Source organism: Malurus melanocephalus, unplaced genomic scaffold (assembly GCF_030028575.1).
Source record: "Malurus melanocephalus ecotype Western Australia unplaced genomic scaffold, MMel_1.1 scaffold_759, whole genome shotgun sequence".
Classification (NCBI taxonomy): domain Eukaryota; kingdom Metazoa; phylum Chordata; class Aves; order Passeriformes; family Maluridae; genus Malurus; species Malurus melanocephalus.
This window is the reverse complement of record NW_026623991.1, coordinates 15,197-40,466: the sequence shown is the minus strand read 5'-3', so window position 1 is coordinate 40,466 and position 25,270 is coordinate 15,197. Positions and strand designations below refer to the sequence as shown.

Genomic DNA, 25,270 nt, shown 5'->3' with positions numbered 1-25,270 from the left:
CAGGCAGCAGTGCCTGAGGTTGGAGTTGTGTGTCCAATGATCTGGCAGGATTCGGGCTCTTGCAGGGTGGTACTTTTTGTTTCATGCCTTGGCATGGCATGCTAAATCACAAAAGAATAAATACTTGTTCTTGTCTGGAGCTGTGCTTTTCTGTGCTGAACGAGAGTCTATCTTTAGATTTTTCACAGAAAATCTTTTATCTGTCCAAGTTATTTTTAGAAGGCATTTGTTAAGCTGATGTCAGCCAACYCCAAAGTGGCTGGATTTCCCCTTAAATAAACTTGGTGCAATCACAGCGACATCACCAGTGTTGTCCTTTTCAAAATAAATCAATGAACTCCTTTTTTAACTACTCTTGTATTTAATTTCTAAGTTTAAGCATCAGCAGGTTACTGGTATTCGTTTGTTAGCAGGTGTCATCAAGAATTGATAGAAATGAGTCCCCTGTTTGATATAAGTGATGGAAAGGTGCAGCTGGAGAGGAGCTGTGACAGTCACTCCACGCTGGTTTTTGGAGAAGGGGTTCCCCTGCACCTGGAGCGGTGCCTTCCCAAGGAGGAGGCTGCTCTGTGCCCACTGCCCTAAGGACAGGGGGTGTCTGAGGGTTGGTTGGGATTTGGGGGCCGAGCTGAGGCAGGAGGTTGGGATTTGCTGCTGAAAAACATTGGTAGTGACACAGAGGCTTCTCCTCAATGAGCTTGCCTGGGGAGCAAAACCCCTCTAAGCGATAAACCACAGCACAGAGGCTGAAAGTCATTGTTAAATCTCAATGTGTACTCCAAATAACTGGCACATCCCAGATTGAGCTGTTATCTTCTGTTGATGGTTATTTGCAAGGATTGGTGATTACTTGACAGCTGCCTTCTACTTTGTGCTATCATAACATCCACAATGTGTTCTAGTAAAACTCAAACCTCTCACTGCCCAATCTGTATCTCGTGCTGGATTCTGCACCTCTGTGTTCTCTATACCCTGTGGGCACTGTGTGTTGCACATCTTGACCTATGTGGTAATTTAGGAGCTGTCAGTCTCTCCTGTACTCTGTTATTCCCAAATAGGTCTAATTTGTTCTCCTAACCATACTTACATACATCTACTGCTGCTGGTTTGGAGTTGGGCCTGAGAGGCAGGTGAGCAAAATTAGTGTYTGAAAAGGAGAGAGCACAGACTCTTCTGCRYGTTCAGTCTCTRGGCTTGTTCCCCACCAGGCAGGAGRGGGTGAGGTGAGGCCTGAGGTGTTGGAACTTGGTCGTGTGACACTGCTGAATATCTTCCAGTAAAGCCTCTCTCTTCATTTTCTGTTTCTATTTCAGCYTTTTAGGCAGAGTAAATAAAACCTCAGACCTAGGAAATCAAAGTAYGAAGCTGATGAGTATTTCCTTCTGCTCGTTTTTGTGGAGAAAGGGTTCCATTCCAGAGTTGTTTGTGTTTCAGCTGCATGTCCCCTTAGAGCTGGAAGTGATGGCTTAGGGTGGAAAAAGGGAAGGTGATTAGGCTTAAACTTGGTTTTGTTCAGGTCACCAGGGAATGGTGAAATGGTGKCTGGAGTTGGGTGCAGCCTGTGCCATGGGCTACTGCCCTCTGCTCCCCACCTGCCCTCCAGGAATAACCTCTGTCCCAAAGGTGGAGAAGCCTGGCTAYGTTTGGAGAGGCAGAGTGAAGCTGAATGGAATAATCTTTTCTTCCAACTTGCTCATTCACATCACTGTATGACAATGTGAAAGAAAGTAAATTGATCATTTAATAGGCAGATGTGCACATCCCTTAATTTTGTCACAGGACAAACCAGGGGCACAGCTAGGYGTGGAGGCTGAGCAGTTTGTGTTCTCCATGTCTGTGCAGGTGGGATGGGGTGGGACACCTTTATGGTGTCACCACTGCCGTAAGTGGCTGATCTCTGAGTCTCGCTGAGARGCCTCAGGGACTTTGCCTTACCTGCCCAAACCCTTCCCTCCCCAGRTGGTTGCAGGTGCAGTGTTGAGGTTCTGCAGTTGCCTGGTTTGATCCCTCTGATTTGCAGACTTGCACAAACTCCAGTTGCCTCCATGCTGTGACAGAAAGGGAATGCCTGTGCTCCAGGCCTGGCAATCCTGCCAGCGTTAGCAGAACACACAGTCCAGGCACTCTGGGCAGCTGAGCTTAGAACAACTTAAAGGTTAATGAGCCTCTGGCAGGGAGTGCAACTGGGAGAGCTGACCTGTTGATGCTGTAGAGGAGAAACATTGGCAGTACTGAAATGATTTCCTTCAGTTTCCCAAGTGTATGGTGATGCTGATGCCGTGATGGGGCTGCTGCAGAGGACTGAGTTCTGAGGACACGAGGGTTGTTCCCAGAGCTGCTCCCTTGCCTTACCCTGTGCCTGGCTGCAGTGGGGTGTTGGGTGGTGCTGCTGGGCTGGCTTCAACTGACTTCTCCCCTTCTCCATTGCAGTGAATCTGAGATCCTGCACCACGACAAGCAGTATGAGCCTTTTTACTCCTCCTTCGTTGCACTTTCCACTCATTACATCACTACTGTGTGTGGTCTCAGTAAGTGTTCCTTTGCTTCTCTTGCTCCTGTGTAATGACTGGGATGCAGTAAATCAGAACTGTTCTTTTTTGTGTTTGTTTTTTGCCCTCTTGCTGAATCAGACTTTAGGGCCAGCATTGCTGGCTCTTGTACCACAGAATGTCAGCTCTGATGGGAAGGGAAGCTTGTTGATGGGAGTATTTGGCCACCAACTATTGGACAGCATTGCCTTTTTGGCTCCTTATTCATTGACCTGATCTAATTTTGGGTCAAGGGTTTAAATCAGTGTTCAGGATTTTTGGATTATCCTTCAGCAGTTAGARCACTGCCATCCCTGGAATTGTCCAGAGTTGGGTTGGACGGGGCTTGGTGCAACCTGATCTAGTGGAAGGTGCCCCTGGCCATGGCAGGGGGTGGGACTGGGTGGGATTTAAAGTCCCTTCCAACCCAAACCATTCAGGGCTTTTGCAGTTGTGTTACTGTGTTGGAGTTAATGATCAAAACATTATGACTCAAAATATTTTCTGTTATTTTGSCTGGCAATTCAGCAATTTCAACAAAAAAAATGGGTTTTGTGAACTTGTTCTATGTTCTTCAGAGCTTCTGTCASCATTAAATAATGTTGCTGGGGAAACTGTTTTATCTGTCTGAATTTCCCTGTCTGGCAGAAGGAATTATCCTCACTTTGCTGACATTTCTTGGGTTACATTGTAATGAGGCTGAGTTTATATTGCATCTGTGTGAGGCAGGATAGACTGAGTGTGTACCCACGCTGCAGAGCATCTTGCTTTATGGACAGCATTGGGAGTTTGTTACACTGGACTATTTTARAACTTATTCTGAGTGCAAGGATCTGCTTTTTTCAGTACCAAGAAACCAGCTGCAGTCAGTGGCAGCTGCCTGTAAAGTCCTGATTGAATTCTCCCTGCTGCGGCTCGAGAACCCAGATGAAGCATGCGCTGTTTCACAGGTGAGCACAGTGAAAATGGACTTTGGGCTCTAATTCTGAAATATCTGTTCTGATGTTGAATGCATAAAGCAGAATTAATGAAGCTGTTAAAATATTTAAGGTGTGCACTTTGGTAGATTCCTGCTGAATCTTCCCTCTGCATTCTGTACTCAGAGTCAAAGCATGCTCACAACCTGAAATAAAGGTGACCTGAAGCCTTGGTTCAGTCTGTTCCAGTTTCTTGCACACTGGTTTGGTTTTGTGTGTTTTGGTTTTTCAACCATCATCACAGCTATTTCTTGAGGTTTTTAAAAATAGTTTTTTTACCTGTTTGTATTTCAGTCTTGTGGGAAAGCTTAGATCTATTTGAAAGAGGGAAGGCCTGTGCGAAATGTTCCTATGATGTAATGTTTCATAGCAGAGAGAGCTCTTCCCGGTGTTTTCCATAGGAAGTACAGGGCAGTGTCAGTGACCTCTGGATTACTTGCAGTCAGGAATGTGTCACTCTGGGGCGAGATCAGGGTGGCTCAGAGCTCTTTCAGTAGCCTCACCAGCTGAAATTGCATTACTTTTAATCTATCTGCTTAGGGTAAACGATATGGAGGAGTAATTGKAATCAAGAGAGTTTAAATGGTGCTTGGTTTCTCTGTTTTCTGCAGAAATACCTCATTCTGCTGATCAAGGGGCTGTGCACGGGCTGCAGCCGCCTGGACCGGACGGAAATCATCACCTTCACAGCGATGATGAAATCAGCCAAGCTGCCTCAGACTGTCAAAACCCTCTCTGATGGTAGGGAGGGGCTTCGTTTGTGTGTGTTTCACTGCAGCACTGGAGTTAGGCACAGAAAATCCTGGGGTTTGTTCTCTGAAATGGGCGTTTGTGGTTCTTCCTGCAGTTGAGGACCAGAAGGAATTGGCCTCCCCRGTGAGCCCAGAGCTGAGACAGAAGGAAGTGCAAATGAACTTCCTCAACCAATTGACATCAGTCTTTAACCCCAGAGTCTCATCATCAYCATCAATCACCACAGAGACACAGGTAAAAAATCCMTAAAATAGAAACAGCCTGAATTTCGACATTGATAACCTAGTGCAGGGAAGGACAGAGGGCTYTTCTTAATACAGGTGTAAAGAGAAYCTTTCATAAGGATTTAAATCCTGCTTGCATGTGATAAATGGCAAACARCCAAATGCTGTTTGTGCTGTATTGGTAATACTGGATTTGTTTCCACGTGGAAGGCAATGTTCAGTGCCATCCATGGCTGTTTGGAGTCTGCTTCAGATACACCCTACTTCTGTGTAGAGACTCACAGAAATATTGTGTGGTTTTAGTGCCTCCATAGTATATTTAGCATGTGCTTGCTTTAGGTGGAAGGAGAGAGCGAGGATCAAACTGCCACAGATCAAACCTCTGCAACAAAGACCAAGAGCATATTCATTGCTCAGAATGTGGCCAGCCTGCAAGAACTAGGTGAGAATCAGCTTTCTAGCTTGGGACCAAAAAAAGTGCTGTAAAACTCTCTGCCCCGTGTTGCATCTCACAGCTCTGAGTGGGAAGAAACTCTCTGGTCTAAAGGGTTCCCTGGGTTGCCTGGTGATTGCCGAGGGAGGTTGTGGCTGGAATGGAATTCTCATTGCAGGGACTAACTCAGTGTGTTTGTGTTCGGAGGGGTAAATAGGGGAGACAATATGAAATGCCTTATGGAATGCAATATTGAGCAGATGTGGATTAGAGTCACAGGGTCGTTAAGGTTGGAAAAGAYCTTTASGATCATCAAGTCCCACCAGYTAGAAACGGTGTGCTCTGTAACCTGGACACAGAGCTTTGTGACGCCCGTTACAGGTGTGGGCTGCYAACTTCACCAGCTGGTGTTGTAAACCAGTCTTTATCCTATTGCCTCATCTCTGATGGCATTTTCTCACCACCACGAGCAATTAAGTCAATTACAGAGGCCCGTTAGCTCTGAAGCAGTGACACAGCTCTGCTGCTGTGCTCTGCAGGTGGCTCTGAAAAGCTGCTGCGCGTGTGCCTGAACCTGCCCTACTTCCTGCGCTACATCAACCGCTTCCAGGACGCCGTGTCCGCCAACTCCTTCTTCATCATGCCGGCCACGGTGGCCGACGCCACGGCCGTGCGCAACGGGTCAGTGCCACCCCTGCTTGGGGCATCTCTGTGCCTGGGGGGAGGTGACTGCTGGCCAGGCAGGGCTCTCTGGCCTGTCCTCATGGTGGGTCTTGCCCACAGGTTCCACTCGCTGGTGATTGACGTGACCATGGCCCTGGATACTCTGTCCCTGCCTGTGCTGGAGCCCCTGACGCCCACACGGCTCCAGGACGTGACTGTTCTTGCTCTCAGCTGTCTCTATGCAGGTGAGTGGATCTCCAGCAGTTTTTTTGAGCTTTCTGCTCTGCTTTGTTACCTGCGTGGCTCAGCTCACAAGCAGCCTTTATTTCTCATGAGTCTGAAGCTCTGCAGCACAGTGTGGTGATCGGGTTAATATTGGAGTTGTTACTGATACGTTCTGCTGCTGTTCCTGTCAGTACCTAAGAAAAAGACAGAGTGACTCAACATCTTAACAGCCTGTAATTTCTGCTCTTTCTTTTGGTGTTCTGAGAATAATGTATTTTTACTTTAGGCTTCAGCTTAATTTGTTATAGCCCCAAATCAGCCTTGTTTCCCAGGAGTGTTTTAAGCACACYGAAATCCTGAGTGTTTAATTGGTGTGGGGGAGACTTTAAGGGAATGTGGCACTCGAGTATGAAGAGTCTCTTAAAAATGGTATTGAATTTCATGATAAAACATTACCTCCTTTAACTGTTCCCATGTGCTTGTGTAGGATAAAACTTCACTCTTTCAGGGTTCTAAAGATTTTTTAATCCCTCRGCAGTAACACTGAGCATTCCCTGCTCCATCAAGTTGATGGGCGCGTTCGATACTGCTTGTCTTAATGTGCTGAATCAGAATATTTTGTCCCAAGATTGGCTCTTCCTAAGAATGTCCCCTGCACTTGTTTTCCCTGAGGTGTGAGCGTGGCCACCTGCATGGCCATCCTGCATGTGGGCAGCACCCAACAGGTACGAACCGGGTCGACGAGCTCCAAAGAAGAAGATTATGAAAACGATGCTGCTACTATTGTACAGAAATGTGTAAGTAAATGAGAGACTGTTCATGGTTTTCCTCATAAGCAGGCAAAGAGCACAGAATTTGTATTTATTTGCTGTGCAATACACAGCTGTGATTTTGGGACATTAGCCTTGCTGATAAAGGAGTTAAAGGGGTGGCTAATGGTAGAGGGTAAAATACAGCTTCATTCAGAGTTTTTATTTTTRTTGCTGCCTGGTGGGACATGGTAACATATCTTACCATGGTTTTGGCTTTATTTGCAGCTTGAAATCTATGAAATGATTGGACAAGCCATCAGCAATTCACGCCGYGCAGGGGGTGAGGTAAGATTACCATTTCAGGAAGCTTTTTCACTCYTTTTGTACTGGTGTAYTTTGGCATTTGGATTGACRGTGTTTTGTCTTTTTGGTGCTTTYTTCTYYCCCCTTCCCCTTGACTTTTGGCACGATAGCATTATCAGAACTTCCAGCTGCTCGGGGCCTGGTGTTTGCTGAACAGCCTCTTCCTCATCTTGAACCTCAGCCCCACGGCCTTGGCTGATAAGGGRAAGGAGAAGGATCCCTTGGCTGCTCTTCGTGTCAGAGACATCATTGCTCGTACGAAGGAGGGMGTGGGGTCTCCCAAACTGGGACCTGGGAAAGGGTATGTTGCACCCCTGCAGGAATCGTTGTCCGTGGATCTAACCATGCCCAGCAGGCAGCTGCTRCAGGGTCTTGTTGGTCTCTTGAAATGTTATGTTTGTAATTCAAGTCCTAAGTCTTGGAAGGAAGAGAAGTTGTCATCTCCAGTTTAGCAAAGCARTCACTTCATTTAATATTTGTTTAATGTTTGTTTTTTTGTTATTTATCCCCCAAAAAGACATTCTGTCCTTTATACTTCTGCAGGCACCAAGGGTTTGGGGTGCTGTCAGTGGTGCTGGCAAATCATGCCATCAAATTGCTCTCATCTCTTTTCCAAGATCTGCAAGTGGAGGCGTTGCACAAGGTATGCAGGCAGCATGGCCATTCTCCCCAGACATTCTGCCTTCTCCACTGATTCACACTTTGAATTCTCCTATCAATTTCTCTTCCTTTCAATTCCATTTGCAATTCTATTCTGCAGGGCTGGGAGAGCGACGGCCCTCCAGCAGTGCTGGATATCATGGCTCAAAGCACATCCATCCAGAGAATTCAGCGGCTCATAGACTCRGTGCCACTCACTAATTTGCTGCTGACTCTGCTCTCTACTTCCTACAGAAAGGTAGGAACTGGCACAAAACTAGAGAACTTCTGCAGCTGAGCCACTCCAAATTGTCATCATTTTACAAACTGGGCCTGTGCTGAGAAGAGCATTCAATTTTTCTTTCTGAAATTGTCAGCCAGGGCCTCTCTCTTTTCTCTTTCCAGAGATGTAAATTTGATAATCTTCGTGCTCATGAAAATGCACTTTTTTKGTAATTTCAGTGGTATCTGGGATTTTAGGGTGAAGATGAAAAGTCTGCATTAGAGATGCTTTTATAGCAGAACAGTTACTTCAAGTGTTGCTTACGAGCTTGGCACAGACCATTTATTTTCAACCATCCTGTGTAATYTTTGTACAACTTAAGCCTTGAAAARCTGTTCATAAACTAGTTGAGACAAATTTCCTAGAACATTAAAAGATGTGAGGCAGTTACTCTTATTTTCAAATCGTTATCTTTCATAACCCTAAGATTATCCTTGTTCTGCTGTTCTTCAGGCCTGTGTCCTGCAGCGCCAGAGGAAGGGCTCCATAAGCAGTGATGCCAGTGCCTCCACTGACTCCAACACTTACTACGAGGATGACTTTAGCAGCACTGAGGAGGACAGCAGCCAAGGTAAATGAGTTTTCAGCAACTCAGGATTTTACATTTCACATTTAGTGGAAACTTGGCTGCTGTGCTGTTGCCTTCTCAGACTGGAATGACTTGTAACACTGAAAATACAAAGCAGTTTGTAAGATCTGGCTGACACGAGTAGTACTGACTGCACTCTTTTGTGTAAACTGAAGCCTGAGTGGCTGGCATTTAGCAGTATTTGCTTAAGAAGAGAGTGGAAATAATTTCTATGTAAATTCCTGCCGGATTTCTGTGAAAGGGCTTTGCCTTGTGATTGGGACAGAAGAAATGAAGATAGCAGTCACCTAAACTCTGCTCACTAGAATTCTCTTCTAGCCCTGTTTCAGGCTGGGTAGTTTTATGAGGTTTTGCTTCTAACAGTATGGGTTTGTTTTTCCTGCCCTGTGTGCTAGATGACGACAGTGAACCAATCTTGGGGCAATGGTTTGAGGAGACAATCTCTCCCAGCAAAGAGAAAGTGTCTCCACCGCCGCCMCCTCCACCCCCTCCTCTGGGGAGCCTGCCCAGGGTGAAGAGCCCCAACAAGCAGAGTGCTGGGGAGAACGGGAACATCCTGGCCAGCCGCAAGGATCCCGAGCTGGTACGGCTGGAGCGCAGTCCCGGGGGGCTGCAGGGGCTCAGGGTGGGCACTGCTGGGCTGTGGCACTGTGCTGTCAGGGACAGCTGAGCTGGCAGCCACCCTGGCAAAGGGCAGGTGGTTCTGGTACRCAGCTCAGGGGGAGCCAGGGAGTGTCCTGGCTGTGGAGAGGGATGTTTTCTCTCCTATCAGTAGAATGTCTCGGGATTTGTTGCTGCCCAGGAGGCAGAGGCTGAAGATTTTATCTCGTTGGGTTACAGAGGGAGAGGGGAAATGGGGGCAGAACTGCAAGGGGAGTGACTTGCTGATGGAATGCTTTTAGCTCCAGCTCCGTTGGGTAAAGACAAAAATAAATGTTGCAGGGGAGAAGTTGGAGGCCTCCAACGTTCTCAGAGAGTTCTGAAGCCAGTCCTGGCCCAGAGCACAGTGCAGGGAGCTGGATTGTGCATGAGTGCACCTTCCCCCTGCTGCTGAGGGGGGAATTAAGGGACTTGATTTGTTTTGCTGGTGGTTTAGTTTTGGTGTGATGCTGTCCMTCTGCTTTTGTTGCTTCTATAGTGTGTTTCTCTTTTCTTTTCAGTTTTTGAGCCTAGCTTCAAACATTTTGAACTTTATCACTTCTTCTATGCTGAACTCCAGGAATAACTTCATCCGCAACTACCTGAGCGTGTCCCTGTCRGAGCAGCACATGGCCACGCTGGCGAGCATCATCAAGGAGGTGGACAAGGATGGCCTGAAGGGTGAGTGGTGGAGCCAGRCAACTCAGAGGTGTCTCTCTTCAGTTTTGTGTCCAAGTTTTAAATACTGGAGAGCAAAGGTAGTAAGTGGCTCTCGATCCCTGCCTTACAGGCACGTCAGATGAGGAGTTTGCTGCTGCTCTGTATCACTTCAACCATTCCTTGGTGACCTCAGATCTTCAGTCCCCTGCCCTGCAGGTAAGCTGGGATTGAATACATTAATAAAATGAAGARGTGTTGGTGTCTRTTTATGCCTCTCTATTGGCTCTCCRCACCCTGAGTAGTGTGTTGGGGGTTCCATTTGTTCCTGAGTTTATTCTCCTGACAAAAGAAATTGAATTATTTTCAATCCAATGATCTGAATGACCTTTGCAGTCACCCAGTGCAAAACACCCTGCACAGTGTAAAGTTAACATCTAGAGTTCAGGCTAATCCACYGAACTCTGAAGGTGATGAAAGCTKAGAAGGAAATGAGTGTGTGTTTTGTCTTGGAGAGTTGCCTCTATCCATGAGTTTATCAAGAGACATTCCTACAGATTTGCTTTGCTGTCAGGACTGATGCCAAATGGGCTTGGAATTTTCTTAGGAGAGAATCAAATGAATCCTTTTGCTTTCATGTCCTAGCTTTGTAGCCTCTAGGTTTCTTTGCTGGATCATGGGCTGACCTGACTTTGTCACAGAGGTTACGAACCTGCTTCACCCATCACTAAATTCWATCCCTATACTTTATTGGCTGCTTTCTACTGTATTTAAACCAGTTTGTTGTTAATTTTTAAAAGCAGTCGGACTTCTCAGCAATCTACCTTTTTACTGTTTTGAAAAGATGCAAATATTACACTGATCAATCAAACTGATCTTCCAAATTCACAGATACTGAGCATAGTAGTGTAATCTCTCCTGCTCTGATATTGCAGTGAATGACAAAAGTTCATTAATGCTGTTTTTTCTGCATTGATGTTGAGACTTTATTGTGTTTTAGGTGGCAGTGACAGCACTGAGCGTCCCTCAGTGGCTTTGCCCTGTGTCTGAGATAGGAGAAGCATTGCTGTGGAAGCAGAGCTGAGAGCCCTGCTATTTATTGTCATCTCTGTGCTCAGATCATGCTTTTAATTAATTAAAGCATCAGACAGGAGTTGCCTCTTTCCAACAAAGCCCTGTTTTGTTCCAGAACACGCTTCTTCAGCAGCTGGGAGTTGCCCCTTTTTCTGAAGGTCCGTGGCCTCTCTACATTCACCCTCAAAGTCTGTCGGTGCTGTCCCGACTGCTTCTGATTTGGCAGCATAAAGCCAATGCCCAGGGAGATCCTGACGTTCCAGAATGCCTTAAAGTCTGGGAAAGGTGAGATCATTTCACGTTAAACTGAAAATCAGCCATCTCTTCCCTCTGTCATTTCCTGTCAAGTGAGAATTCCCTGGGCCCAGTGTTCCAGGTGTGTGTGTTCTCTGATTTGGGTGGTGCTGGGAGGAGCAGAGGGTCAGTCAGTCTGCTGTTCTGTGGAATCCTTCATGCAGAGACCAGGAAATGAGGTCTGCAGTCAGGAGTTGGGTGGGAGGAGGCTGAATGACAGCAAGACTGGCTGTGAAAGGGGAAGGGGAGTGTTTTATCTCAGCAGGGTTCTGGTAGGTTCTGTTAGGATGTGCTGGGATTGTTTGTCTCTGCCATTACCTGAATGGGAAGGTTTCTGACAAGGTTGAGCTGGTTGAAAGCTCTAATGAACAGCCTTGCCCAGAGAATAGGTTGGGATCTCTCTCTCTCCCTTTGAATGATTGTTCCTATATTGCATGAAATATRTTTGGCACTAATTTAATTTCTATAGGTTTTACTGCTCACATAGTCTCATTCCAATACAGAATTTAATGAACCATTTGTGAAACTGCCAGTATTAGAACAATAAGCAGAAAAATAGAATGAATCTCTAGTTAAAGAGATTTTAAAGGAAGATTTAAGGGGAAAACTGAACTTTGCAAACCTCCTCTCCTGTTGCCAGGTTTGTGGGCACCCTGAAGCAAAAYGCCTTGCAGGGGACTCTCCCCAGTGACACAGAAGATCTGAATGTGGAACATCTCCAACTGCTGCTGCTCATTTTCCACAATTTCTCAGAGAGGGGCCGCAGGTCCATCATGATGCTCTGTATCCAGACCATTGTGGAACTGACAGCAAACATGGAGACCCAGCAGTGTTCTGTGCCTCTCCTCGTGGCACGGCTGCTCTTGGTGTTTGACTACCTGCTTCACCAGTATTACAAGGCCCCTGTGTACCTGTTTGAACAGGTAAGATTTTGACATCTGGATATTTTAATTGATCACCCAGAAGAAATCTGTAATGGGCTGTCATTAGTGTGTTCTGTCCATGACCCTCGGGGGTAAATCAGTCTGGGTGTTGTTACCAGTCTTTGGGAGTTCCAAGGAATGATTAACTGGCGTGGCTGGTTCCTGGAGTGGGAATTCCTGGTGTCACTGTGTCCCAGTAAATCCTGGTAAAGACAAGATCTTTAAAATCTTGAGTATTTGGATATTTAGGCACCATTTCACGAGTACCGTTTGTACATCCTTACTTTAGTAAGGAGATTTTTGGCATAGTTCTTGTTCATGGGATGAGATGGTGCTTTGTGCCTGGCTTTTGCAGGTGTGGGAAGTTTGGCCATGGATTTATACTGCTCAGTTCAGAATAAAAACCATCAGAGACAGCCCAGGGCTTCCCCAAGAAGTGTGGGATGTTGTGTTTTAAACAGGACTGTTTCTGTTTCGTGTTTCTTTATGTGTGGGGTGGTATTTTCCCTCTGCCCAAGGATGCCATTGGGTAGGTTTTAGTTTGTTTTTTTTTTTTTTTAATTTAGGTACAATATAATTTGCTGACTCCACCCATTGGATGGGTGAGTGGGTCCCAGGACAGCAGCAGGCGAACGTCTGTCCCACTTTATCATGGCTTCAAAGAAGTGGAAGAAAACTGGACCAAACACTGTTCATCAGGTAAGAAAGAAAATGTAAGGATTTTTTAATTCCAGGATTTGCTTTTTTAAGGGAATTAGAGCCCTTTCTGTGCCTTGGTCTGGGTAGCTTTTCCTGCTTTTAATGGGCGTAGTTACAATAGATAAAATACATCTAATAACACAAGAATTGTTTTATTAAACAACATTCAAAGTTGTTCTCATCTAGGAGTATGCAGCAAGTAATTAAAAATAAGTACATGTTTATTTTGTCTGTGTTGTAGGAGTAGGTAAACTTTGGCTGCATGTACCACAGGTTAGAGCACCTGTAATGTGTCATGGAGCTGGCTCGAAGCCTGGCAGTGGTCCTAAAACGTGGAATGTTGTGGGGATGGAGAAGAGAATGTAATGCAGTGTGGCCTCTTTATACTGCCACTTTGAAGGGTGTTTTTGTTCTCACATTCCAGACTCAGCTCCACAGCCCAGGTTCTACTGCATCCTGTCTCCAGAAGCTTCTGAAGATGATCTGAACCGTCTGGACAGCACGGTATGCACTGCTGTTAGAGGCTTTCTGGAGGGCCCTGGGGGTTTACCAAGTGTCAGGGAAAACAGACAAGGAGGAGAGACTTGATTAAACAGAGGGAGCAGAAATCTTTCACTAMGTGGACAAAAGAAGATAATGTGGGATTCCTTCTTACCTCTGGTTGGGTGTCAGGGCAGTCACTGTGCAAAGCTGTGTGGATCTGTTGCAGTATRTACAGGAATGCTTGGGATTCACTGCTGTGGGAGAGAGCCCTGCTTTGTCCACACTCACTCCTCAGTCCTGTTGAAACACCTGAGACAAAGACAAGTGCCATTTGAGTTGTTTTCTCATCACTTTGCTCCACTTTGTTTTGTTCCCTCACTAAACTTAYTGCCATCAGGGTTATGGGCTTGCTCTCCTGCCTGCTCCTTATCCCTGGTCCCTTGATCCTCAGAGCAGACAGAGCCTCTCCCTGAAGTTTATTTTGCATAGTTTTGAGCTGTGGATATTGTGAATACTGAAAGAGCTTTGCAAAGCAAGGATCCTGACTTGTCATCTCCTGCAGGTTTGTGAGGTCCTCTTCTCTAGAGCTACGAAGTACGACGAGCTCTAYGCAGCTCTCACCTCATTGCTGGCTGCTGGCTCCCAGTTTGATACACTCAGGAGGAGGGAGAACAAAAATGTCACTGCACTGGTAAGGCTCTCTTGCTGCCTGTGTTGAGGCATAACAAGTTTTCAAAGTTAATATTTTCAAGCAAAGTATTTAACCAAAGTATTTTGGACAGTGGTTGGAGTAACAAGGAACTTGAAAATCTTATAACTTACCATCGTGTTCATGGTGGCTACACATCTCTTCAGTTTTTAATTCATAATATGCTTTAGACTTGCTGTAAGTCCTTGGTAATACCAGGAAGCATGGCTAAAACATGATTAAACAGAAAAAAAATTGTATCATTTTTCCTTTTTCTTTTCAGACTCCTGTGTTGCACATTTTTTTTGTTTAATAGGGCAGAAACTCACTCCAGAATGTGTTTATCTGGTCTGGCACATGTGCAGGAGTGTGGAGTCCCTGACGAGATATTTCTGCAGCTGTAATGATGGAAACTGCAATCTGTCTTTACTAATTTTCCCCACTGCTCCCCTGTTTAGGAAGCCTGTGCCCTTCAGTACTACTTCCTGATCCTGTGGCGGATCCTGGGGATTTTGCCTCCCTCCAAAAGCTACATGCACCATTTGGCCATGAACACCCCTGAGATGAGTGACTGTGACCTCCTGCACACCCTGCGCTGGTCCTCCCGCCTGCAGATCCCATCCTACGTCGTGTGGATCAAGGTGCAGCCCCAGCTCTGTGAGGGTGTGGGGATGGGGATGGGGATGGGGATGGGGATGGGAACAGTGGTGTCAACCTCCTCCATGCTGACTGCGCATGGGATTTGTTCTGGAGGAGTTGGGCTCGTGTTTGCTGAAGTGGTTCATTCTAGAGCACCGTTCAGGTGTGATGGGTGTGGGTTTTGCCATTTGTAGGATCACCTTATCAAGCAGGGCATGAAGGCTGAACATGCTGCTCCTCTCATCGAACTGACCTCCAGCAAGTGCATCTCAGTGAAGTACGATGTGGAAATAGCAGAGGAATACTTTGCTCGGCAGGTGAGGTGGTGGGAGTGCAGCTGGATGCAGGGGAATTCTGCTGCTGTGGAACCATCTGCACTTACTGTCCATCCCTCTRCATTTTCAGATCTCTTCTTTCTGTTCTGTTGACTGCACAACCATTCTCCAGCTGCACGAAGTCCCCAGTTTACAATCCATTTACACCCTTGATGCTGCAATCTCCAAGATTCAGGTTTCTCTAGATGAGCACTTTTCCAAGTTAGCTGCAGAAACTGATCCCCACAAGTCCTCAGAGATAACCAAGAACCTCCTCCCTGCTACGCTGCAGCTCATTGACACTTATGCTACGTTTACCAGGTACAGTCCTTGGGATCTCCAGCAGGAATACAATTTCCTCCTGTGCTTTGTGTTTTCTCTGCACGTTGTGTCCCTGGGAGTTTTGTAGTCCAGAGTAATTATTTYATGTCCCCTAGAGGGTCCATTTTTTAAAAAGAATAATAACTAGTAGCTTCTGAAGCCATKCATGGGAAGTTGCTGTTTCTGAGCAGCTCCTTGTCTGATCTTTCAAGGCTTCCTTGCAAGTTTGCAAAGCCAGCTTTTCCTCCAAAGATAAAACCACCCTCTAGGATAGTGCTACTTAAGGTTATTTTTCTGGGATAAAACTGAGGCTGTCAGACCATCAAGAAAGAGAGGGGGGTTAATTCTTACATTAAAAGTCTGAATTCTTCTAAACTCTCGTTAGAACCTATGTAGAAGAAAGCAAAAGTAAATCAGCTTTTTCTTTTTGGGCACTTCTCCTGTTAAGTAGCTTAGAGGGGATAAATTCCCAGAACTCCCTTCGTGGTGTAAGATGAAGTATGGGGCAGAACTTCAGAAGTTTGTGTTTTATCTGTCACTGCATTGACACACTTAGCTCTGAACTGCAGAGCTGATTGCTGAAGTAAATCCCCTCCATCCTTGCTGCAGATCCTACTTGCTGCGGAGCCTCTCCGAGGAGGGCTCCTCGGACAGCAAACCCTCCGAGGAGAAGCTGCAGGGCTACGCTGCCGTCCTGGCCATCGGCTCCAGCCGCTGCAAGTCCAACACTCTGGGTGAGGGGCAGGGGCACTGCTGGGGCTCCTCTCTGGAGGGGAGTCTTTCCACAATGCTGCCAATATCCAATTTCAAAGTGATCCCCATCACTCTGTTCAAGGCAGTTGTCTTGCCAGCAGCACTGCAAAGTCTSTTCCTTTCATATCCTAACACTGAAACACTTGGGCAAACCTTGAAAGGATCATTKTCTTGTGGGTTCCTCTGGATTAGTGAAGTGCTTTTATGACCATATTGGAGCTGATGGCATGGAATAACAGAGGGAACTATGAAATGTTGGCATGCTGAAGACTTCAGCGAATTAGTATTGGTGCCAAGTTTTCTGCAGTTTTAATAAAGTGAAGGAAGCTGGGATGCTCTTAAAGATGTAGGGATGATTTTGACTTGTAGACCTACGAATTTGTTCAGTGCCTGATTGTTCTGTSTAACTGCAGGTCCAGCCCTTGTCCAGAACCTGCCATCAGCTGTGCAGACCCTGTGTGAGTCCTGGAACAACATCCAYACCAATGAGTTCCCCAACATCGGCTCGTGGGTGAGTCCAGCCTCAGTGACTGATCTGGTGTAGCTGCAGCTGCAAGAATTGCTGGGAACGGGGGCAGCATGTGCCTCTGTGCCAGATGCAGGGCTCTGATGTCTGTGTGTCTGTSTGTCTGTGTCTGTGTGTCCCTCCCYAGCGCAACGCCTTTGCCAACGACACCATCCCTGCCGAGAGCTACATCAGCGCCGTGCAGGCTGCACACCTTGGCACCCTGTGCAGCCAGAGCCTGCCCCTGGCAGCCTCCCTCAAGCACACCCTGCTGTCCCTGGTCAGGCTCACCGGGGATCTCATCGTGTAAGTCRGGCTTTGTGTTACCTTGGGTGTCACATGCCCTGCTGGGTGCTTTGGTCTGAGTTCTCCAGGGCTGACTTGGTCAGGCTGTGCCCATTGGACACTTACTGACCTGCTGCTGGATTCTCAGCTAAGCCTTCCAAGGCACAGTTCCAAATACTGCATGAATGACAATCTTTCTGTCTTCATGTGATACCTCCAAAAGTCAGGCTTCCTGACAGAAACCTTTTTGTCAAATATGGACTTYGAGAAACTGGGATATAAACTGATGCAATGCAGATCTAACAAATTCATTTGTGTTTTATTATCGTTCACTTGTGTGGTGTTTTCAAAGTGTAAGGAAAAGGGAAATGCCATTTGTTTTCTCAGGGACTTAGTCTAAAATACCCTGAAACCAAAAAAGTAGCTGTTGACACTGCAGACAAACCCAAAAGCCACAATATTTGGTAGTGGGGTTGTAAAATGTTGTAACTGTATATATACAAAAGTAACATGTAGAATTTTCCAAAGGGGGACTGTTTTTCTGAGGGGGAAACTGGCTGGGCAGTGTGTTTATCCCACCTTTCTGAAAAGGGTTTCTTCACTGACTTCCATCCAGAGTTGTGCCTCACTTAATGTGARTTCTGTTTTCCACTAGGGAAACCAATAAGAAATCCTCTCCATCATGCAGGGAATTAACTTGTGTCCTTTTYTTCTCAAGCTGGTCAGATGATCTGAACCCATCCCAGGTGATTCATTCCCTGCTGCCCCTCCTCCTGGAGACCAGCACAGAGAGTGTGGCAGAAATCAGCAGCAACTCCCTGGAAAGGATCTTGGGGCCTGCGGAGTCTGATGAATTCCTGGCCCGTGTTTATGAGAAGTTGATCACAGGGTGCTATAACATACTGGCCCATCACTCTGACCCCAACAGGTACCAAAACTGTGTGCCAAGATTGCCAGCAGCAGGGTTGGTTCTGGAACAGCATGACAGAAAGGCAAAAAATCAGCTTATCTGTTGAAAGCTTCTGTACTTGTATATTATAWACATGAGATATTTTATTCATGTTTAGAATTGTGGAGTAGGGGTGAGAGCAAGAGAGAATGGGGAGGAGTAACACTAGAAGGGACTTCAAGTGTAAAAAGAGCAGCTGTTTATAGGAATTTGTGTGTGAGGTGTCTGAAAGGTCTGGATTATTCTCAGTTTCTGACTGGGACTTGCCTTACAGCATCATGTGTCCCTTTGTTCTAAACTTGCTGGATTTGTTGCTGCTTATGTAAGGTTGTTCATCAATTGTTTCTCTCCTGTCTCTTGAAAGAGGAGCTGCTTTCAATTGGTGGAAAATTTATTGRAATTGTAATAGCAAAGTAGATCCCTTGTGGCCTCTCAGAATTGGAATTGTTGAAATTGTTCCTGTGTGTTCTTATTTGATCCTCGTGTATTTGATCCTTATCTATTCCTCTTTTAATCCCCAGTGGCCTGGATGAGTCCATCTTGGAGGAATGTTTGCAGCATCTGGAGAAACAGCTGGAGAGYAGCCAGGCCAGAAAAGCCATGGAGGAATTCTTTTCAGACAGGTGAGGTCACCATGGAAGTTGTAGCCCCAAGGGCTTTATTTCTCATCCTTTTTCTGTTAGCTGGGCRCTCACTGTAAGCACCAAAGTGATGTTAATTGTGCAGGAAATACAGAGTGTGTAAAGGCAGGATATCCTTCAGGCAGTGCAGGAGAGTGGGAAAAGGCTCTGAGGGGAGAAGACCTGGGTCTCTGTCAAATCAAATACTCAGCGAGTCCTCCCAGTGATGATCAGAGGGGAATCTTGCAAGAGGATGGTTCTGTCAGAGCAGGTTTCTGAGAGATGCTGCTCCATAAGGCACTTACAGAGCAAGCTGCAAAATCCCAAACTCTCTCAGCCCTTTTGTGGGGCTGTAGGTTGATAATTTTAAGGGTGGAGGTGGGGGGGTTGGCCTGACTGAGAATTATGAAGACAAATTGTGCTGGCAGCAGCCTGAAACAGCTGTGACAGGAACAGCCCAGCTCAGCCACAGTGTTCTGAGTGTGAGGTGAAGGAGAGGAAAGGCTTTCTCCATCATGAACCTGGCCATTGCCTGGATTTTCTCTCTACTTGTTTAACAGTTCAGAATGAAAGCAGCCTGCTGGCTGTACCTRGTTAGTGTGGAAGGGAAAGACAGGCAAGAAAATCTTGGCTTTTGGTTTGGAAATCAGTTCAGGCCTTTTGTGACTCGATATGTGGAGAACATTGCAATGCTGCTGAGGAGCCCATTTATGAACTTTGGTCTGTCTGAGCTGGGTTTGCTGTTGGGATGAAAGCATTTTCTGTGGTTTGGCTGTTGAGCAGTGTTAGGACAAATGACTGCCAGTCTGAAACATGAGGGCAGAGAGGTGAAGCCCATGGAAAAGGGAATGGGCTGCCTCTCACAAAGCTGATTAATTCCTCTCTCTGTCCAGTGGAGAGCTGGTGCAGATCATGATGGCGACGGCCAAYGAGAGCCTCTCGGCCAAGTTCTGTAACAGGGTGCTGAAATTCTTCACCAAGCTCTTCCAGCTGAGTAAGTGCTGCTGGCATCTCCTCTGTCCTGCCTTTTCCCCTTCCCACTGCCCTTGTGTTGTCTGAGWTAGGAAAGTGCTTGGAAGGAAAGCCGTGGGAGGGGAGCAGGGTCATGGCTTCACACTTTGAAGGAAAGCCATTTTCACAGGTGTTCATTGTAGCACCTGTCAGTGACAGTGACTCTCCCCCCAGCTGAGAAGAGCCCCAACCCCAGCCTGCTGCGCCTGTGTGGCTCCCTGGCTCAGCTGGCCTGCGTGGAGCCCGTGAAGCTGCAGGCCTGGCTGACCAGGATGACCATGTCCCCACCCAAGGACTCGGACCAGCTGGACGTGGTGCAGGAGAACAGGCAGCTGCTGCAGCTCCTGACAACGTACATTGTTCGGGAGAACAGGTAAAGCACAGCCCTGCTGCTGTCCTCYGGGGGCTCTGTTTGCTCTCTAGAGTGTAAATCTCGAGTGAGTTGCTGCTGGTTCCTCATGGCACYTGTGTGAAACTCTTTTTTTTGCTCAGCCAAGTGGGGGAAGGCGTGTGCACTGTGCTGCTCAGTACCCTGATACCAATGGCAACGGAGATGTTGGCCAATGGGGATGGCACGGGCTTTCCTGAACTGATGGTCGTCATGGCAACTCTGGCCAGTGCAGGCCAAGGGGCTGGACACCTCCAGCTCCATGGTGCTGCCGTGGACTGGCTGGGCAGATGGTAAGAGTGAACTCTGTGCTGCTGATGCTTCATTTGTGGTTTTTTTAAATTTCTTTCCTGGTGTTTTAGGGACAGAAATTTGTGTTTACAGATACTCTCTAATCCCTTAGTTTATTTGTTGTTTGGACGATAAAGTGTCTGAGGGAGGCTGATCTGTGTCCATCTGTTCCAAACAATCACATTTTTCCTTTCTTTTCTACTCTGGATCATTTAATTACTGCATTTATACATTCTCTGTATAATAACATAGACCATAACGTTCAACATGAAGTTATTAACTTAAAGCAAGCAGAATTCTTGAAGCTGTTGGTCAGGACTGAGTTGATACTTCCCAAAGGCTGTTAGCTGGAATAAGGGATGSTGAATTCCCCATCCYTGGGAGTGTCCAAGGCTGGGTTGGACMRGGCTTAGAGCAACCTGGGCTAGTGGAAGGTGTCCCTACCCATGGCAGGGGAAGGGTTGAGTTGGGCTTTAGGATCCCTTCTATCCCAAACYATTCTGGGATTCTGTGGTAATTCCYGGTGCTTTGTGTTGCAGCAAGAAATACCTGTCTCAGAAGAACGTGGTAGAAAAAATGAATGCCAACGTCATGCAAGGGAAGGTAAGGCTTGTGCTGGTGCTTCACTTGCAGAAATGAATCCCAGGCACAGTTCAGCTSTCTTGGTTTGGTTCCATGGTGGGAATTTTACAGCAGTTTGGCCAGGGGGGCTGTTTTCTGTAGCAGCTCCTGGGGCTTATGAGTGTTGCCTCTGATTTTCCTTCCCTCCTGCTCCCCAGCACGTGACRATCCTGGAGTGCACGTGTCACATCGTGTCCTACCTGGCAGATGTCACCAACGCCCTGGGCCAGAGCAGTGGGCAGGGCTCCAGCCACCTCTCAGTGGATGGGGAGGAGCGTGCCATCGAGGTGGACTCGGACTGGGTGGAGGAACTGGCCGTGGAGGAGGAGGACTCCCAGGCTGAGGACTCGGTAGGCAATGGGCTCAGTRAAAGCTACAGAGGACACAGGGCTTGTTTTGCACCGTCCAAATCACTCATGAATTAAGATTTTGTTGTTTATTCCTGATATGAGACTGARCAAAGAACTACTTGGCAGGTCTGGAAGAGAGGGTCTGTCATTCCTGTTGATTTTGTGATAGCAACAAAAGTTAAATGTATAATTTTTTTTATTTTGAAAAAGGAAGAAATGGGGTAAAATAGGTTTGTTCTTACTGATTAGTTTGTCAATTACTGGTTTTGTATCAGCAAGCACCTTAAATTGGAACTTTTTAGTGCTGTTGGGTGGTGAAGGAAAAGCTACTAGAATGTGTTAATTATTTTGTATCAATATTTTTGTTGCTGTTTCTTTTTCTTGTTACCCATTCTATGTTACTACAATGCCTCACCATTTCCTTTTCCCATGTGATTTGATACCAGCTGCTTTTTTTTTAGCTCAGGGTTGCTAAAACTTGCTATTCCTAAAATGCACATATAGTGTCTGGGAAATTCATTCTGTACATGTCCTTCACTGTAGCTGCAGTTATAGCACCTTCCTAAACCGACTTTTTTTCTGGATAGGATGAAGATTCTCTCTGTAATAAACTCTGTACGTTCACTATCACACAGAAGGAATTCATGAACCAACATTGGTAAGAATCTCAAGCTTGTGTTCAGAGTTTCAGCTTGGCCTTTCTGGCCATTGAGAAGGAAAYCAGTGTTGTTTGTGAGCCTCAGGGCACTGCCTTTCCAAACTCACCTGGCTTGTTTTGGGCAGGTACCACTGTCACACTTGCAAGATGGTTGATGGGGTYGGTGTTTGCACAGTTTGTGCTAAAGTTTGCCACAAGGATCATGAGATTTCTTACGCCAAATATGGATCCTTCTTCTGTGACTGTGGAGCCAAGGAGGATGGCAGCTGCCTGGTAAATTCTTTATTCTTCAGATTTTCAAGCCCTTTGCAATTTTATGTTCTGCAGTCAGTTGTGTCAGGATTTGAGTGTTCAGGAGTGCGTAGGCTTGAAGGCTTTGACCTTAATTATTTTAAATATTGGAAATTAATTATTTTTGCACCCAGTAAGAGCAAATCCGTCCTGGTGACTCCTGGGGTCCCACCTGCCTTWACAGAATTTGCAGGACAGCAAAAAACACCTTTTCTCCATCTTTTCCACTAGCAGCAAACAAAATAATTGTATCCTAAATATGGAAACATTTTAATACTTGGGTGGAGAGTCAGGCGCAAGATGTTATTTCTTTAGACCTGTGCTCTTATTGCTGCTCTTACAATCTGTATTCACTTCAGCAGCAGGTTGAGTCTGGTTTGGGATTTTAGCGTTGCTCTGTCATTGCTAGGCACTGGTGAAGAGAACTCCCAGCAGTGGGATGAGCTCTACCATGAAGGAATCAGCCTTCCAGAGTGAGCCCCGTGTSCCTGAGAGCGTCATCCGCCACGCCAGCACGTCCCCTGCCGAGAAGGCCAAGGTCACCATCAGYGAGGGCAAGGGCCCTGATGAGGAAAAGCCCAAGAAGAGCAGCCTGTGCAGAAACGTGGAGGGYTGTCGAGAGGAGCTGCAGTCCCAGGTATAACTGCTGAACAGAGATGGGTTGTTTGTGGATCTTGGGCAGGCTGGCTTGGTGAGCAGCTGAGTTGTTTGATTTTTATGGTGAGAGGGGTCATAAAGGGGTGTCGGGCTCTGAAAAGCAGTTGATGTGCAGCTCCTAGGAAAGCTCCCATCAGGAGCATTGTGTTCCTTATTTCCCTTCTCTGTTCCTTGTAGGCCAACTTCTCCTTTGCCCCTTTGGTGCTGGAGATGCTGAATTTCCTGATGGATGCCATCCAGGTCAACTTCCAGCAAGCCTCAGCCATGGGGAGCAGCAGCCGTGCCCAGCASGCTCTCAACGAGCTGCACACTTTGGACAAATCAGTGGAAATGACAGATCAGTTGATGGTACGGAACAAAAGGAATTAACGGGGTGTGGATGGGGGAGCAGCTTTAAACAAACACATTGCAGTGACACCCTTTGGGCGCTCTCCCCCACTCAGGTGCCAACCCTGGGCTCGCAGGAAGGCGCCTTCGAGAACGTGCGCATGAACTACAGCGGGGACCAGGGCCAGACCATCCGGCAGCTGATCAGTGCTCACGTGCTGCGGCGTGTGGCCATGTGCGTGCTGTCCTCGCCCCACGGCCGCCGCCAGCACCTGGCTGTGAGCCACGAGAAGGGCAAGGTGAGCCCCTGCACCGGGCCCCTGGGTGCCTGAGGGAGGGGGAACAGGGCTGGGGTCCCAAGGGAGGGGTGTATTGGGTCTGAGGAACAGGGTTGGGGTCCCAAGGGAGGGGGAATGGGGCTGAGGTCCTGAGGAAGGGGGAACGAGACTGGACTCCCGAGAGAGGGGGAACGGGGCTGGGGTTCTGAGGGAGGGGGAACAGGGCTGGGGTTCTGAGGGAAGGGGAACGGGACTGGGCGCCCGAGGGAGGGGGAATGGAGCTGGGGTTCTGAGGGAAGGGGAACGGGACTGGGCGCCCGAGGGAGGGGGAATGGGGCTGGGGTCCTGAGGGAGGGGGAATGAGGCCGGGTGCCCAAGCGAGGAGGAACAGGGCTGGGCGCCCGAGGGAATGGGAACAGGGTTGGGGTCCCGAGGGAGGGGAGATAGGGCTGGTGTCCTGAGGGAGGGGAATGGGGCTGGGGTTCTGAGGGAAGGGGAACAGGGCTGGGGTCCTGAGAGAGGGGCAACAGGGCTGGAGCCCCTGGGCTCCTGAGGGAAGGGTAACGGGGCTGGAGCTACTGGGGTGTCAAGGGAAATGGAACAGGGCTGGGGTCCCAAGAGAAGGGGAGCACCCCTGGGCGCCTGAAAAAAATGGAACAGTGGTGGAGCTGCCGGGTTCCTGAGGGAAATGGAGCAGGGCTAGAATTGCTGGGCTCCTGAGGGAAATGGAACAGTGCTGGAGCTGCTGAGTTCCTAAGGGAAATGGAACAGTGCTAGAGCTGCTGGGTTCCTGAGGGAGATTGGACAGCACTGGGCTCCCAGGGAAGGGGAACAGCGCTGAGGAATAGGCAGGACTGTGGTTTGCTYTGTCTGTCCTGAGATGTGGTGTGAAGAGTTCTGTAGCTTAGCTGGTAGGAAAAGCTCTTCAGGGAAAAGAGTTCCTGCAGCAGGAGCAGTGAGAACAACTCACTGCCATCACCTACCACACCTGAGAGGAGGCTGGAGTCAGGTGGGGTCCATGACTCTGTGAAAGAATAAGAGGAAAATGGCATGATGTTGGGCCAAGGGAAATTCAAATTAGTTACTGTAAACAAAAAATTGACTGCAAGAGTGCTCAAGCATTGGAATAAATTGCCCRGAGAGGACATGGAGTCATCAAYTCTGGAAGTGTTCAAGACATGTCTGGACATGGCACTTGGGGATGTGGATTAGGGGTGATTATGGTCTCAGTGGGGTGATGGTTGGACTCAGTGATCGTGTAAATCTCTTCCAACCCTGATGGTTCTGTGGTTCTGATTCTRTAATTGTGGAATYTGGAGCTGAAATGCCTGACCCCCCYCAGTTCCAGTCAGATAACTTGGTTTGTTCTGAGGATCTGATGCTCTAACTGTGGGATCTGGAGCTGAAATGCCTGACTCCCTCAGTTCCAGTCATAACTGGGTTCATTTCCTGGTGCAGATCACAGTGCTCCAGCTCTCAGCCCTGTTGAAACAAGCTGACTCCAGCAAAAGAAAACTGACCCTCACCCGCCTGGCGTCTGCRCCTGTCCCCTTCACCGTGCTCAGCCTGACAGGGAACCCCTGCAAGGAGGATTACCTGGCTGTGTGTGGGCTCAAGGTGAGTGCCTGCCAAAGTCTCTTCCAGGGAGCTGCAGGCAGAGCTCAGAACCTGCTGTGTTTGTTCTCTCTGAGGAGTGAGCACGGAGCTGCCTCCAAAGTTCTGTCACTTGGTTCAGCTCCTGAGTAATTTTCCTGCTGGAAAGATGAGGTAAAAGAAGCAGGAGCTGTGTTAACGATATAATTAATGAGACAGTGCCTTGAAATAGTACTTCTTAGTGTATTTAGGCTGATTTTATTTTGAGACAAGAGCCAAGTTTTAGTCACGTCAGACTTAATGTTTTAAACTAGACTGTAGCAATTAAGGTTCCTTGGCAAGGACTCCTCTTTTTTGTATTGGCCCAAATTTAGATTCAGTTTTCCCAGTGCAGAATCTACAAGTCAGTATTTAGCTAAGAAAAAGCTGCACCCTGTGTCCTTTCCTTTCCTTTCCTTTCCTTTCCTTTCCTTTCCTTTCCTTTCCTTTCCTTTCCTTTCCTTTCCTTTCCTTTCCTTTCCTTTCCTTTCCTT

The 25,270-nt window shown here is 47.3% G+C and overlaps 1 protein-coding gene across 1 annotated transcript in view; it reads left to right on the top strand.

The window, feature by feature from the left end:
* Positions 1-25,270, top strand: part of UBR4 (ubiquitin protein ligase E3 component n-recognin 4) — a gene marked incomplete at its 3' end in the record, with an annotated part of 41,261 nt that overhangs the window by 1,202 nt on the left and 14,789 nt on the right. Inside the window, exons 2-41 of the mRNA XM_057384971.1 lie at positions 2,431-2,528; positions 3,375-3,478; positions 4,117-4,246; positions 4,353-4,492; positions 4,822-4,924; positions 5,455-5,596; positions 5,699-5,823; positions 6,476-6,600; positions 6,841-6,900; positions 7,029-7,219; positions 7,462-7,561; positions 7,679-7,816; positions 8,294-8,411; positions 8,825-9,012; positions 9,590-9,749; positions 9,859-9,944; positions 10,915-11,084; positions 11,734-12,016; positions 12,583-12,715; positions 13,140-13,219; positions 13,761-13,889; positions 14,345-14,527; positions 14,720-14,842; positions 14,931-15,160; positions 15,770-15,894; positions 16,327-16,424; positions 16,567-16,724; positions 17,422-17,631; positions 18,174-18,275; positions 19,166-19,266; positions 19,458-19,656; positions 19,776-19,964; positions 20,502-20,565; positions 20,742-20,933; positions 21,521-21,591; positions 21,717-21,864; positions 22,292-22,519; positions 22,717-22,887; positions 22,983-23,165; positions 24,603-24,761. Coding sequence (XP_057240954.1) covers positions 2,431-2,528; positions 3,375-3,478; positions 4,117-4,246; positions 4,353-4,492; positions 4,822-4,924; positions 5,455-5,596; positions 5,699-5,823; positions 6,476-6,600; positions 6,841-6,900; positions 7,029-7,219; positions 7,462-7,561; positions 7,679-7,816; positions 8,294-8,411; positions 8,825-9,012; positions 9,590-9,749; positions 9,859-9,944; positions 10,915-11,084; positions 11,734-12,016; positions 12,583-12,715; positions 13,140-13,219; positions 13,761-13,889; positions 14,345-14,527; positions 14,720-14,842; positions 14,931-15,160; positions 15,770-15,894; positions 16,327-16,424; positions 16,567-16,724; positions 17,422-17,631; positions 18,174-18,275; positions 19,166-19,266; positions 19,458-19,656; positions 19,776-19,964; positions 20,502-20,565; positions 20,742-20,933; positions 21,521-21,591; positions 21,717-21,864; positions 22,292-22,519; positions 22,717-22,887; positions 22,983-23,165; positions 24,603-24,761 — 5,737 coding nt within the window. The remainder of the gene's footprint in view (positions 1-2,430; positions 2,529-3,374; positions 3,479-4,116; positions 4,247-4,352; positions 4,493-4,821; positions 4,925-5,454; positions 5,597-5,698; positions 5,824-6,475; positions 6,601-6,840; positions 6,901-7,028; positions 7,220-7,461; positions 7,562-7,678; positions 7,817-8,293; positions 8,412-8,824; positions 9,013-9,589; positions 9,750-9,858; positions 9,945-10,914; positions 11,085-11,733; positions 12,017-12,582; positions 12,716-13,139; positions 13,220-13,760; positions 13,890-14,344; positions 14,528-14,719; positions 14,843-14,930; positions 15,161-15,769; positions 15,895-16,326; positions 16,425-16,566; positions 16,725-17,421; positions 17,632-18,173; positions 18,276-19,165; positions 19,267-19,457; positions 19,657-19,775; positions 19,965-20,501; positions 20,566-20,741; positions 20,934-21,520; positions 21,592-21,716; positions 21,865-22,291; positions 22,520-22,716; positions 22,888-22,982; positions 23,166-24,602; positions 24,762-25,270) is intronic.